The 14,886-nt window shown below is 47.2% G+C and overlaps 1 protein-coding gene across 6 annotated transcripts in view; it reads right to left on the reverse strand.

Moving 5' to 3' along the window:
- Window positions 1-10,881: 10,881 nt before the first annotated feature.
- TMEM272 (transmembrane protein 272) overlaps window positions 10,882-14,886 on the reverse strand; it is a 61,013-nt gene continuing 57,008 nt past the window's right edge. For all 6 annotated transcript variants that reach the window (XM_025185565.2, XM_025185567.2, XM_025185564.2 and 3 more), the window contains one exon: window positions 10,882-14,394. In XM_025185565.2, the coding sequence (XP_025041350.1) occupies window positions 14,032-14,394 (363 nt within the window). In that variant the 3' untranslated portion in view covers window positions 10,882-14,031. The remainder of the gene's footprint in view (window positions 14,395-14,886) is intronic.

Below are 14,886 nucleotides of genomic sequence, written 5' to 3' on the forward strand. Positions count from 1 at the left end.
CCGGTCAGTGAGCAACCAGTTCTGCATGAGGAAGTCCACCGTCGGGGCCCTTCTCATGGAGTTAAGGCTCTCTCAGGCTGTAGTCCCTGTGGGGAGTTCTGGAAAGGGGGACCCTAAGGAAAGGGGGGTGAGGGTGCAGGGGTTGAGCTGGGGGGGAAGTCCCGTCCCTGGGAGGTTCTGTAGTGCCGCCCTAACACAGCCCTGAAAGGTAGACGGCCTCATGGAGGGTGGCTCCTGAGGTGTTAGAGTGGGGGAGAGAGGGTGAGACTCGGGGACCTTTCAAGAGCTCAGGCACCCCTTCTGATTCTCTGTTTTGTGTTTGTTTATCTCCTTGTGCAGGTGGTGAGGGCCATCAACACCATCCTGCTGTGCAGGGTCATCTGTCTGGGAAACCTGGACCCTATCGTGGCTGGATTTGCCACCCTGGGGTTCCCTAGCTGTGTGAGAGCCATAGATGAAACCCATATCCCCATCTGAGCACCAGAACATTGAGACACACAGTACATTAACAGCAAGAGCTATGTCTCAATGGTGCTGCAGGCCCTGGTCGACCATCGCAGACAATTCATGGACATTTTTGTCGGGGACGGTGCACAATGCCCGCATTTTCAGAAATTCCAGCCTCTGCAGGAGCTGGAAGCGGGCACATTCTTCCCCCAGTGTGACTTGCGGGTTGGGGCTGTGCAGATGCCACTGTGCATCATGGGGGATGTGGCCTATCCCCTCACACTGTGGCTGATGAAGCCGTACACCAGCCACCTGGACACCAGCAGGGACTGATTCAATGCCCGCCCGGCCAGGGCCCACATGCAGGTGGAATGTGCTTGAGGGCTCAGTTCGGGTGCCTCCTGACCCACTTCGATGTGGGGGAGCACAACATCCACAAGGTGGTCTCCCTATGTTGTGTTATCAACAACATTGTGGAGAGCAAGGGAGAGGCCTTCCTGCTGGGGTGGAGGGCAGAGGCCGGCCAAGAGGGAAGGTCCTTCGAGCAGCCGTACACAGCTGCCATCCGCCATCCGCCAGGCCCATCAGGTGGGGGTGTGAATCCGGGAGGCCAGGAGGGAGAATTTTTCTGAAGGACCCCAGCAACTCTCCCCAGGGCCTCCCCACTAGGGGCCTGTGCCAAGCCTCCCTCTGTCTTTTCCTCCCTTCCCCCCTTCCCTGTAAACTCAATAAAAACAATGTTTTGTTTTCAAAACATAAATTTGTAATTTTTTTTCAATAAGAGTAACTGGGGAGGAGAGGGGCTGAGAATCTGGATAAGAGGAGGGAAAAGGAGGGTCAGAACCTGGACAGGGGGAGGGAGGAGGAGGGTCAGAACCTGGAGAGGAGGAGCGAGGAGGGGGGCTCAGAGCTGGGAGTGATGTTTGGTACAGCTGGAAGTGCCGCCTTGGTCTGGGGACTTCGGCAATCTCGGGAGTGGGGGAACCAGGACAACAGAGAGGTAGGTGGGGAGGGCTAGCGTGGGGTGAGGCTTGACAGGGGAGGGGAGGGGGATGAGCAGGGAGAGGAGCTGGGTGTGCCATCATCTCCCGGATGGTGACACACATGTTTTGGCCCTGCTGCACCAGCTCAACCCACATTTGGCTCTGCCATTGAGCATCCTCCTGGACCTTCTGGGCCAGGGTCTGTTGCATATCCCAGAGGATGGCCATGTGCTCCCTCATTAGGTCTTCTTGGACCCTCTGGTACCTGCAGCTCCCCCAAAGTCAGGAGGCTGGCTCTGCTGATGTGGATCGCCCCTCAGCAACGGCTTGTCCGGCTGTGGAGAACAAAGAGGACGAGGCAGTCAGTGATCCATGCAGACACTGTCCCTGAGCCCTTGCCCTCTTCTGTGAGCTGCTAGCTATAGTCCTTGGGCCAGGGGACAGTGATGTCCCAGAAGCAAGGTCACGTGTGGCCTGGACAGCAAGCCCTGCCTCACAGGGGCCCCGAGGCGCCCAGGGGACCATGTTGCCCCCCCCCCCCGCCACATCCTGTTCCATAGACAAGCAAGAAAGGAAAGTGTCCTTCCATACTGGGATCCCACAGGCGGGAGAGGGGCCTGGAGCAGCCTGGACTTCCATGGGGGCCACGCACACACCTGCGCCTGGCAGTGCTGTCCACGGGAGCGGGTGGTGCTTCAAGCATGCAGGCATGTCCGTGTGCTGTGAGCAGCACTCCTCAGTCTGTGTGCGGCTGTGCGTGTGCCGTTGTCCCCAGCCTCCTTCCAGCAGTGGTTAGTGGTGGGAGGGGTTCCCCCCAGGGGGCAGACGTGTGTGTGGCCTCCCCAGAGCCTGGGAGCAGGAGCCCGAGGGTGCTCCGGGGCTGCCTCCTGGGGCTGTGTGGTGTAGGCTGTCGCTGCTCATGTTTCCACATGCATGGACTGCAACACGATGTCCAAGCCAAGCAGGCCGAGCGATGATCACCCCCAAGGGCCAATATAGGGCAGGGCGAGTGGGGCGACCGCCCCGGACCCCGTGCTTCAAGAAGCCCCGCGTATGCGCAGTGGCAAAGGGGGGCCCCACGAAATTGGGCTGCCCTGGGCCCCACAAAATGATCATCTGCCCCTGACCACCTCCCCAGGCCCTCAGCACCCGCCTTCCTCACCCTGTGTGTGTGAAAAACTCAGAGCACTCACCTGATGATCCCTCACTGGCCTTGGAGGATGCCTGGGAGACATCCAGGCCCTGAGGTACCAAAGTGAGGGTGACAGTGCTGGCCATCTCCTCCTCCTCCAACTCCTCCTCCTCCTCCTCCTGGCCTGGGAGCCCCAGGTGGGCAATTACGGGTATCTCCAGCCCTGAGTCCATGACCGGGGTGGGGAAGGGGCTGCTCCAGCCCCCAGGATGTGGTGGAGCTCAGTGTAGTAGGGGCAGCAGTACGGTCCTGCCCCAGAGTGAGGGCTGCGCTCCCTTGCCCTGGAATACCCCTGGACAAAGCTCTTTAACCTTGTTCCTTACTTGCTCAAGACTCCTTCAGTGGTGGCCCCTCACGGCCTGGGCCTTGGCCATCTGGCTGTATATATCGGCGTTCCTGCACCTGGAGTGGAGATCCTGTAGGGTCTCCTCTTCGCCCCAGATGTCTAAGAGGGTCAGGATCTCCACCCCAGACCAGGATGGTGCATGCCTTTTTGTGCCCTGGCTGGGTCCTGGGAGCCCTGTGCATGTTCCCCGTGAGGGCCACTGGGCTCTTGGGGGGCTTGAGGCTGGGCAATGGGTCCAGGTAAGTGTGGCAGTGTCAGCTGTGTGGTGAGGTGCAGCTCCCTGGGCCACCTTCCTGCCACAAAGCTTGTCCCAGGTGCCTGCAGCGTTAAGAACTAGCAGGAGACAGGAACTATAGAGTTGTGATGGAGTGGCCAGCAGGGCATCTGTGTTATTTCCTGGAGGCCTCTTTTTTCGACAGAACTCCTACTTCCGCGTCCACATGCGCCATGATGTCTGATGTTTGTTAAGGACCGAATGCATTCTACTAAGCAGAATGTGAGTGAGGACCTTTTCAGGGACCAATGAGTTTGGCCTATAGGATCTGAGAGAGGTATAGGAATCCTTTGCACAGGCTGCCTACTAATTTTACAAACACCTCCTATCCCCTTTGGATTAAAGGAGTGGAATAGAAGGAGCTGTACAGTGCTTAATCATGCCCATAATCTACTCCTCTTCCCCCCAACACAGGATAAGACTCTGCTTCATAGTGGGGGTGTGATCCCTGAACAACTTCCCCACAATCGCTGCCTTCCCTTAAGTACAGGAATGCATGGGGATCTCATGCACCGAGAACCCTCCAGGAGCAGGAAGAATGGATCAAGAGCTGCCCTGTTATGGTATCTTTTGAATTTTGAACAGAAAGTTTTAAGCAATGTTTTAAAGGCTTTTCAACATAAAGGGAATTTTTTAAAACATGGAATACCATAGAGATGGCTGTACTACAGCATATTTTAGCACATTTCATGCCATCTCCGGAGGGTAGAGATTTAATATATAGAGAGAGCCATAGCAGAGCTGAAATGAAATTGTGTTTAATAAAAGATGTTTAAGAGCAGCCCCAAGGTAATCACAGGCTCTTTTGCTACCATTTTTGCAGTGGCTAAAGCCTCAATTTAAAGTACAAAACCTGCTTCCTCATTTGGTTCCCACAATAGATCTGACAGCTTCTGTGATGTTCTGTTTCCCTTGCATTCATTCATTTATCAATGCTCCTGCCCCCATTAAGTTAATCAGAATTTTGCCATTGATTCCAATGAGAATCGGAGGAGGCTCTATGGCCCACGTTTTCGAACAAGCTCAGCAGCCGTAAGTGGGGAACCAGAATTTCAAAAGAAATGTGCAGTGGGCTGAGTTCTGCCTCTGGGAATCAGTGTCACAACAGGAGCTGCTGAGAGCAGAGCACTTGAAAATCTGGCCTTAAGTAACTAGTTTAAGCTGAGCTCAATGGATTCAGAAGTCTGTCAGGCCACGTCTACACTATAGAAAAGACTGAAGCTGCCACATTTGAGCTTCTGGGGTTCGAATTAGTATGTGTAGTGAAGACCTGTTAATTCGGACTGAGAGGGCACTCCCATCAATGCTGGTAGTCCTGCTCCTATGAGGACAGGACAGTGCCAAAATTCAATTTAAGATACTTCAACTCCAGCTACACAATTAATGTAGCTGGAGTTGTGTATCTTAATTCAAACTTATCCCCTAGTGCAGACCTAGCCCCAGGAACTTAGGGAGAGGCGCTTACTACTTCTGTTTACAGGAGTGGAGGCAGGGAATCTGGTAGCTAGGTAGAAGAGGCATGGCCAAGCTGTAGAGCCTTATGAATAAGTCTGAACTGCTTATGACAGTGTCACTGGCCAAACTACTTCAACTGCAGAAGAGGTCAAAATCCTGAAACACAGGATGGCTGAGTCTAGACTGGCAAGATTTTGCGCAAATATTTTTTACGGAAAAGTTTTTCTGTTAAAAGTATTTGCACAAGGGAGCGTCTATACTGGCATGTGCCTTTGCGCAAAAGATTTGCTTTTGCGCAAAAGCATCCGTGCCAGTGTAGAGGCTCTCTTGCACAAGAAAGCTCTGATGGCCATTTTAGCCATCGGGCTTTCTTGCGCAAGAAATTAACTTGGCTGTCTACACTGGCCCTCTTGCGCAAGAAAACTTGCGCAAGAGGGCTTATCCCTGAGTGGGAGCGTCGTAGTATTTGCGCAAGAACCACTGATTTTGTACAGTACAAAGTCAGTGTTCTTGCGCAAATACTTGTGGCCAGTGTAGACAGGTGGCAAGATTTTGTGCAAAAGCAGCTGCCAAAAATCTTGCCAGTCTAGATGTACACCCGATGTGTTTAGAACAGCGGCACATTTTCTTTGTTTAGGGCATATACATCCAAGAGAATGATAAAGCTGTCGGGGCAACTGTCAGGATCATTGCTTTGCAGTGAATAGTCAGAATTTCCCCAGAACAAAGGCTCTTTGTTCATTAGGAGTTCATGTGGTGGGGTACTGTCAGCTCAGTCAGCCCTTCCTATGACAACCTCCTCTCTTTTCTTTCAGTCCTTCCAGCGGATACTGGAAACAAGTCAATTATTGATAAGCTAATCTTCCAAGAAATTTCTCTCATAGTAGGTGACAATCAAGCCGCACTTGTCATGCAAAAGGAATGTGTTACATCTTTCCATCGGAAATATGGGTTCGCTTCAGTAAGACTTTGAGGGCCTTCATTTCCTGTCGACCTTTATGGGAGTCGAGGACCTGGATCATCTCTCAAGATCAGGGCACAATGAGAGTGCCTGCTAAGACTCGTGATAGAAATGTAGCCGTGTTAGTCTGGTGTAGCTGAAGCAAAAAACAGGACTATGTAGCACTTTAAAGACTACTCAGTGCTGCTCCAATTGAAGTCAATGGGATGTTTACTACTTCTTTGCCAGTAGGCTCAAACCTCTGCTATAGCAGCAGGAAGAGTGAAAATATTTTTATAACCTATTACATATACACTTTTGTATATATCTTTATATAGTATAATATGCCTTATACTGAGTAGTTGATTTTCATCTTAGAAAAAATACATTTTTAGGCTATAAAGCCTCAATATTTTAACTTCAAACATTGCCATGACCTCAAACGTGTTATATTGCCACACTAGTAATTAGTACTTTCCCCTCATAAGTATTTTTCTGTACTGATATTGCCTTTAGTTAGTTGTGCGCCTCCCTACCCTACCTTTCTTTTTCAATAAAAAAAAATCGCATGTTACAGAGGGGCCAATCAATTTCTACTTACCTGTCTGAGGGTATGTCTGCACTACAGCACTAATTCGAACTAACTTCATTCAAATTAGTTAATTCAAACTAAGCTAATTTGAACTAGTGCATCTAGACCTAAAAACTAGTTCGAATTAGCATTTTGCTAATTCGAACTAGCATATCCACATTGAGTGGACCCTGAACCGAGGTTAAGGATGGCCGGAAGCAGTGTCGGCAGGGCATCAGATTAGGACTTAGAGCGTGGAGCTGCTGTCTCAGGCTAGCCGAGGGCTGTGCTTAAAGGGACCCAACCCCCACCCCGGACAGACAGTTCTCAAGGGTTCCCCGCTTGCAAAGCAGTCCTGGCTTGGAGTGCCCTGAATGCCCACACTCAGCACATCACAGCACTCGGCCATCAGCCCGGCTGCACTTGCCGCAGGCTGCCATCCGGGGGGAGAGGTCAATCGGGGGACTGCAGGAGAGCTTCCAGTGTGAGGAGCCCGCAGAGCCACCCCAGTCCTCCACATCGGGGGCTCGTACCCCATTCCTCCCTCACATCCTTCCACTTACCCCTCCCTAACCCCCCTTCCTGATGTACAAAATAAAGGACACGTGTATTCAAAAATAGAAACTCTCTTTATTGAACAAAACTTGGGGAGACTGGGAAAAGGAGGTGGGACAGGGGAAGAGAGAGGGTGGGAGAGGGGAGGAGAAAACCTGGGAGGAGGGAGCTGGAAGGGGGAAGCCAAGGGAAAAAGGAGGAGGGGAAGTATAAAACTATGGTACGCCATATCTTCAGTACTGTGTACAGATGTAGTCTCCTAACCTCAAAAAAGATATTTTGGCCTTGGAAAGGGTTCAGAAAAGGACAACTACAATGATTAGGGGTATGGAACAGGTCCCATATGAAGAGAGGCTAAAGAGACTGGGACTTTTCAGCTTAGAAAAGAGGAGACTGAGGGGGGATATGATAGAGGTCTATAAAAACATAAGTGGTGTGGAGAGGGTGCATAAAGAAAAGTTCTTCATTAGTTCCCATAATAGAAGGACTAGAGGACACCAAATGAAATGAATGGGTAGCAGGCTTCAAACTAGTAACAGAAAGTTGTTCTTCACAAAGCAAAGAGTCAACCTGTGGAACTCCTTGCTGCAGAAGGCTGTGAAGGCTAGAACTAGAACAGAGTTTAAAGAGAAGTTAGATAAATTCATGGAGGTTGGGTCCATGGAGTAGTATTAGCCAGGGGGCAGAAATGGTGTCCCTGACCTCTGTTTGTGGAAGGCTGGAGATGGATGGCACGAGACAAATGCCTTGGTCATTGTCTTCGGTCCATCCCCTCCAGGGTCCCTAGTGTTGGCCACTGTCAGCAGACAGGCTACTGGGCTAGATGGACGTTTGGTTTGACCCAGTACGGCCATTCTAAGCTCAGGGCTCAGGGTCGGGGGTCTCTGTGGACCATCTGGATTTTCATGCAAACCTGCTCCTGGGTGGCCAGGCTGGCAGCTATCCTGCCCTAGACGGCCACTTTCCTGTGCCTAGTGCGGAGGTCGTGGACGTTGGAGGCTTCCCCCCAAACCTCGATGAGGTCCACGATGTCCGCACTAGACCAGGCGGGCGCCCACCTCTTGCGGTCCCAGGCAGGATCCTGGGAGCCGCCAGCTTGGTCCTGGGAAGAGGCGGAGGGCTGGGTGGCAGCGGGTGGCTGGCTCATGCCGTGCCAGGTGCAGGGTTTGCTGGCTGGGTGCTGGCAGGCTTGCACCTGGCACGGGCACCGTAGCCAGACCGTGCCCCTTTAAGGGCTCCGGGGCCGGGAGGGGGGCAGACGAGTTTCCCTGGTGGTGCCCAGAGTGGCCACCAGGGCAAGCTGAGGAGGGCTAGCTTCCCACTAGTTCGAATTAAGTGGCTACACAGCCCTTAATTCAAACTACTTAATTCGAACTAGGCGTTAGTCCTCGTAGAATGAGGTTTACCTAGTTCGAATTAAGCGCTCCGCTAGTTCGAATTAAGTTCGAACTAGCGGTTTGCCTGTGTAGCGCCTATGAAAGTTAATTCGAACTAACGGCTGTTAGTTCGAATTAACTTTGTAGTGTAGACATACCCTGAAATGGGAATACTCAGCATATAGGTCCTACCCCTCCCAGGCAGAAAAGGGGGGGGGCAGATGTCTTTGCAGAAATGTTGCTATGTGAATATGGAAGTGTATTTGCAGGCATGGGGCAATGGTGGGATGAAGATAGAATGGGCAGGTCAGTAATGGAGAGGGAGAGGGACATCCACCCTCCCCCCCCCCCCAAATACACAGTTTGGTCATCAGGACAGAAAGAGAACATCATGACCCAAGCAATATGATAATTCTGCTGGGCTTCTTAGCCACTGCTGTTAGTTTTCCATATGATAGTCCTCATCCAAAGTCAAATGAATTCAATGGGAGTCTTTTCATTGACTTGACTGGGCTTTGGATCAGATCCAATAATGAGTATGACTGGCTTACCCAGAATTTTGTATAGCTTGTTATTATTTTTGAACCTGTCAAAACTCACTAGGGTTGAAAATTGTGGCTTGATTTTTACTATTTAGGCCCTTATGCTACCCTACATACACATACAACCACCCTTGACACCAGTGAGCCACATATGCATCTGCCAGTAGGGCAACATGCAATTCTTACTTTATATAGCTGCTGTCCTCCATGTGAAAATGACTAAAGAAATGCATTGCAGTTTCTGTTCAGGAGCAATCCACTTGCTACAATGCTGCACTTCAGATAACTATTTAATTTAGTCAGTGCAAGGCTATGAATGAGATAAAAACATTTATAAAAGGTTTATTTCACCAACATGTGAGAAAAAAACAAAGTCCCAACAAGAAATAAAGCAGCTCTTAGTGTGGCAAGTTATAAGTCTGAAATGAGTACAATTTACCAAATATTAATTTGAATCTGTACAAAACATAAAGTATCAATTCAGTGTGCAAAACCAGGCAGCACTAATATAAAAGATTGGTCAAGAGTACATTGCTTCCATAACTTCAGTAAAAAGGAGAACAGAGGCCTTGATTTTCTATTGTCTTGCACCTTGTGGACTCATTTAGAGCTTAGTTTTGCATTGGACTGAGGCTAAACTCACAAAAGGATATATGGGTGCGTCTACATTGTACTGGTATTCTGGAATAATGGCTGTTCTTCCAGAAAAACAATACTAGTGGCCACACAGCAATTACGTTATTTCGAAAGAAAATCAAAATAATGGAGGTCTTTTTCTGATGTTGGTAAACCTCATTCCACAAGGAATGATGCCTCTTCCAAAAAGGCTATTTTGGAAGAGGGATGCTTCACTGCTGCTATGTGAGGGCCATTTTAAATTATTCCTCCCCAGTGCCTCCTAGGGCTCTAAATTGAGATAGCATGTCCACATTAGGAAAGCCTGCCTCAGACTAATATTGAGGCTTCTCTGTAGTGTGGACACTCTATTTCAAAATTAACTATTCAGGCAGATATCTTCCAGAATAGCTTTTTCTGAAATAAGCTTGCAGTGTAGACATAATAGATATCTAACTACTACTTCATAGGAATATAAGGAATCTCAAGCCACAAGAACAAAGTTTGTATTGCTAGTGGCATATTATTGACATATTCCATGTGTATAGGATGTTGGCCTGTCTCCCCAGCACAGGAAAGAACATGTGCCAAAGCAGAGTGTTCCAAGCCCTTTTTCTCAGGGATTTATGTATTCATGGCACCAACAACCATCAGCAAAAACCCAGTTAAACAGTAAAATATAAATCCAACAGTTAGATCAGGTCTTTTCCTCAACTCTTTGGGAGAGTCTCCCTGCCTTTAGCAACCCCTTCTTTGCCTCCCACAGGCCATCTGGAAATTATGGATATTTTTCTTTTAAAAGCTACAAATAGACCTTTCTTTCTCCAGAAGAGAAGATGATTTAAAAAGCACAATTGCAACTGATTTCCTCTACCCCATTTATAATGTTGGCTGGTTCAAGAGAATTAGCTTAATCGTTATTTGTTTCATTTCAAGACGAAATTACAATTAAGGAAGGACATGGCTGATATTCAAACTACTATAATTTTATCCCTCAAATTACAAAATATTCAAAATGTTAACAAAAGGTATATTTTGTATCTTCACTGATTAAACTTTGGGTTGCAAACTTGACAGCTGTTATAAACTAAGCAGGGTCAGGCTTTGCTAATACCTGAGTGGGACATAACCTGGGACAACCCCGGATGCTGAAGGATGGGGTGTTGGTGACTGTGGGTATGTCTACACTACCTCCCTCGTTCAAACTAGCGGGGTAATGTAGGCATACTGCACTTGCAAATGAAGCCCGGGATTTGAATTTCCCGGGCTTCATTTGCATAAGCCGGCCGGCGCCATTTTTAAATCCCCGCTGCTTCGAACCCCGTGCCACGCGGCTACACGCAGCACGGGCTAGATAGTTCGAACTAGCAAGCCATTCTGAACTATCTGTACGCCTCGTGGAACGAGGCATACACATAGTTCGGAATGGCTTGCTAGTTCGAACTATCTAGCCCGTGCCGCGTGTAGCCGCGCGGCACGGGGTTCGAACAAGCCGGCATTTAAAAATGGCGCCGGCCGGCTTATGCAAACGAAGCCCGGGAAATTCAAATCCCGGGCTTCATTTGCAAGTGCGGTATGCCTACATTACCCCGCTAGTTCGAACTAGCGGGGTAGTGTAAACATACCCTTTGTGTGTTTAAATCTGAATCAGAACCAGTGCCTTTGCAAGGTTTTGGAGGTGTTCATGTGCACACCTTCCATCCCACGCAGACTTTTATTTCTGGATCATATGTGTGCAAACCACTAGCAAATCCAAATTCTCATCTCATAATGATGGTAGTGTTCACACTTGATCTGCAGCTCCTGTGCTGAGTGTAAAACCCTATCAGTCTGATTTGGAAGCATTTTATAGTCACTGTGTAAAGGCGTAAATGGCCACAAAAGGTTCCTGGCTACTAAAGAATTAAGCCCAAAGTGAAAGACAATTGAGAACAAGTCCTGCTGTCTTATAAATGAGACTTAACTATGTGTGACCATTAAAGATCCTAAGAACTTTTTGCAACAATAGAAACTGTTAGTGCTTGATTCTTCTGTCTTATGAATGTAGTTTGGGTAACTATCTTCTGCCTTTTTAAACTCACAGTGCAGTAACAATTGAATATAGTATTTTTCTTCACTTTGTGTCCTAACATTTTGTGTAATCTTGTTGTGCATTGATAAACAGCTGCTGTGTGTGACTCAGAGATGGTTGCATGCCAGTAATGGGTGAAGGGATTCCCACTTATGTAAAATTTGAAAAGTACTTAGGGAGCTTTATGAATGAAAGGTCCTATACATGTAATATGAAATTATTCAGATGGGATGATCTGAGTTTTATGGAGCAGATCTGGGATCAGTAGTGGAATCCAATAGCCAAAATTATGAGCCCATGGAGCACCAGGAGGGATGGGGAGCAATTCTAGCATTCCATCAGTGATGAGAATGATGCTTAGGCACTGTCAAATTCTTCTAGAGGGACTGTGGTGAGTGTGGTGAGAGCAAGTCTTTATATACTTTTGGAAAAGTGTGGCTCATTCTCCTCTTCTGGACCTCTCTTGTCTTGGGTGCATGGAACATGGGAAGGGATACCAGGGCCACACCTCTCCCCGCACAGACATGAACCCTCTGAACCAGTAAGTGCTGCCAGCACTGTTAGGTGTACCTCTTCCCTGCACTCCTGAGCACAGCCAATCAAATTATAGCGTCTTTCGAATGGCTGCTCAAGGGCTAGGGAATCGTACACTCCAGCCTAACTCTAGCTCTGACTTGCTGGAACAAACCATACCAGCAAGGACAGGGCAGCCTCAATAATTCCCTCCTGAGCCACTTATAAGACAATGCTATCTCTTGTTCCCTGTCCTATATAATAACCGAACTGTGTGGAATGACTTGTGACCCTTTTCTAACATGCACTTCTTTGTACCAGGGCTTGAGCAATAAGGACTCAATTGTGTCCCAAGCTCCATATGCAATTGCCACTGACTTTATTAAGAGTTGTGTGTTCATGGCTGAAGTCAGAACAGATGCTTAAAACTTTACATAAAGTTCAGCCTTGCTCCCAAATGGATCAGATTAAGCTATGGGACATTTCAAAAATTGAACCACAAATAGAAGTTAATTTACAAACATCTCCCTTACAGAGGTACACCTAATTTTGTATTATTTCTATGTGGTACAGGGGGAGGATATTGGCTGCACGGTATTAAAAAGAACATCCAAAATGCATGTCCACATTCTGTTATCTTGGTGCTGCTGAATGCCTGCATATTTGAGCGCAGGTGTCAAATCTAAGCAAAGGGAGAATTTTGATTTGATCATCTAAATAAGGTAACTGCATAAAAGCAAAAGCAGAAAGAGCACTTCACATGCATTAATCAACAGAAAAACAGCATCTACTAGGACCAGTAAGAAATTAGTTTCATTACACACCACAGGACAACTTTCTCCATGCATGGTGGTGCTTCTAAAGCAAATACTTCTGCTGCCTTAAAAGTTGCTTTCATCACATCTATTCACTAACTATAGATTTACACATGTACATCATTAAGGAGAACAAATCAAAAGGACCCCCTGAAATCACAACCAATGCACTGCCAAAGTAAACACATTCATCTGTAATACTGATATCATGCCCCACATCATTTTGTCACATTGACTAAAATAGTCATTTTCCCTCTGCACATCATCAGGGGGCTTTAAAGCACTCTTTGTGCTACCTTGATATTGTTAAATGATATTGTACAATAGATAAAGTGATGTTGTCCCACAAAGGCTATGTCTAGACTGCAAGCCTCTTTCGAAAGAGGCTCTTTCGAAAGCATCTTTCGAAAGAGCCTCTTTCGAAAGAGAGCGTCTAGACTGCACGGAGAAATTTCGAAAAAGCGGCTTGCTTTTTCGAAAGAAAGCATCCAGTGAGTCTGGATGCTCTCTTTCGAAGAAGCCCTATTTACATTGAAGAACGCCTTCTTTCGAAAGAGGAACTTTCGAAAGAAGGCGTTCTTCCTCGTAAATTGAGGTTTACCGCCATCGAAAGAAAAGCCGCGTTCTTTCGAATTAATTTCGAAAGAACGCGGCTTGAGTCTGGACGCAGGGGAAGTTTTTTCGGGAAAAGGCTACTTTTCCCGAAAAAAACCCTGAGTCTGGACACAGCTATAGACTTTGTTTTCCCTTTTTCTGCCAGAAGGGAAGGATGATCTTGTGGCTGTGGCACTGGACTGAGTCAAGAGGTCTGGGTTTAGTTCTTGCCACAGACTTTCTGCGCAACGTTGGCTACATCACTGAATCTCTCTGTGCCTCAGTTCCCTATCAGTAAATTAGGGACAATGATACATCCTCAAAAGGCTAATGAATATTGAGGAGCTTAGAAACCACAGTGATAGACCACATACTGCCTCTACAGATGGAGAGGAAAATGTATTATGCTGAAACAGAATCCATAAGGGTCTAAGAATAAGGTTTGAGAGAAGTTTGCTATCTATTGTACTCAGGTGCAGATTTCAACACTTCAGATAAAACCCCTAACAAAACAAGTGTAAAAGTTAGTGGGAGAGCAGCTTGCCATCTATAAATGGCTGTAATTTTATGATACTATGATGTTTTATATTAAGAGAGCCAGTTGGCACTGGCTTGCACAATTTCCTCAGTATAATTGGCTGCTGTTTTTTATATATATACACACACACACTGGTAAATTATTGCCTTTTGTTTTTCATTGGGCACCCTTTACCTAACAGCTGTGGTTTATTTTCTGTGGCTTTTAATCCTCTTCTGCAGCATATCTTCGCCTAGAAAAACAATATATACAGAAGCTACAAAAGATAAGCAAAAACAGCACGGTATGGCTAATGATAAGAACTCCAACAGCAAAAATGTACAGGGTTTTATCGCAATAATCCTGGGGCTGGTGGAAAGGTGGAATGAAATTTGGCAGGTAGACAGAAAATACCCAATAGTTCCCAAGAATAAACCAGATAAAGAGGAAGAGGCTGAGTGTAAGATGGATATAGTATTTGTGAGCATTCTGCCGCCATGGATACTCATCGTCATCGTCGTCATCAATCACGACAGATTTGGAAAGCAGTTGCCTCATCCTGGTGGAGTCATAGAGCAGAAGTGTCACCTGTGTGTTGTAGAGAAAAAGTGAATAAAGGGAGTCAATGGCTTTAAAGAGTCGTCTCTGTCAGGGGCTGAACCCTCCTCTCTTACGGACTGCAGCAAAAGCAGAAGGCACTCAGTACCTCTCCTAGAGCTGCTCAGAATGGTCAGGACTGACCCCTCTAAAAGTCTCCAACAAAATTAAAATAAACAGTGTGGCACATAGTCTCAGAGAAAGCTGAAAAGCAATAAACAAAGGGGGTACTGCTTTAAAAGTGTGCGCTTAATTTTCTGTATAGCATCTACAAATAATCCACCAAGATGAATGAACCAGTTTTAAATAAGATAAATGATTAAAACCTTGAACTGAATCCAAACTAACCTACTTCCAATGTTTGGCAGTTCCGTTAAGTTTTCTTATTTCATGTTCTCACTCAGCTGCATTTTCTAGTTTCAGGCAGGGACAACAGTGAAATGGCCAGAGCAGCATAAGGATGGCGAGGATATTCACTCAAAC

This window comes from Pelodiscus sinensis, chromosome 1 (genome assembly GCF_049634645.1).
Source record: "Pelodiscus sinensis isolate JC-2024 chromosome 1, ASM4963464v1, whole genome shotgun sequence".
Classification (NCBI taxonomy): domain Eukaryota; kingdom Metazoa; phylum Chordata; order Testudines; family Trionychidae; genus Pelodiscus; species Pelodiscus sinensis.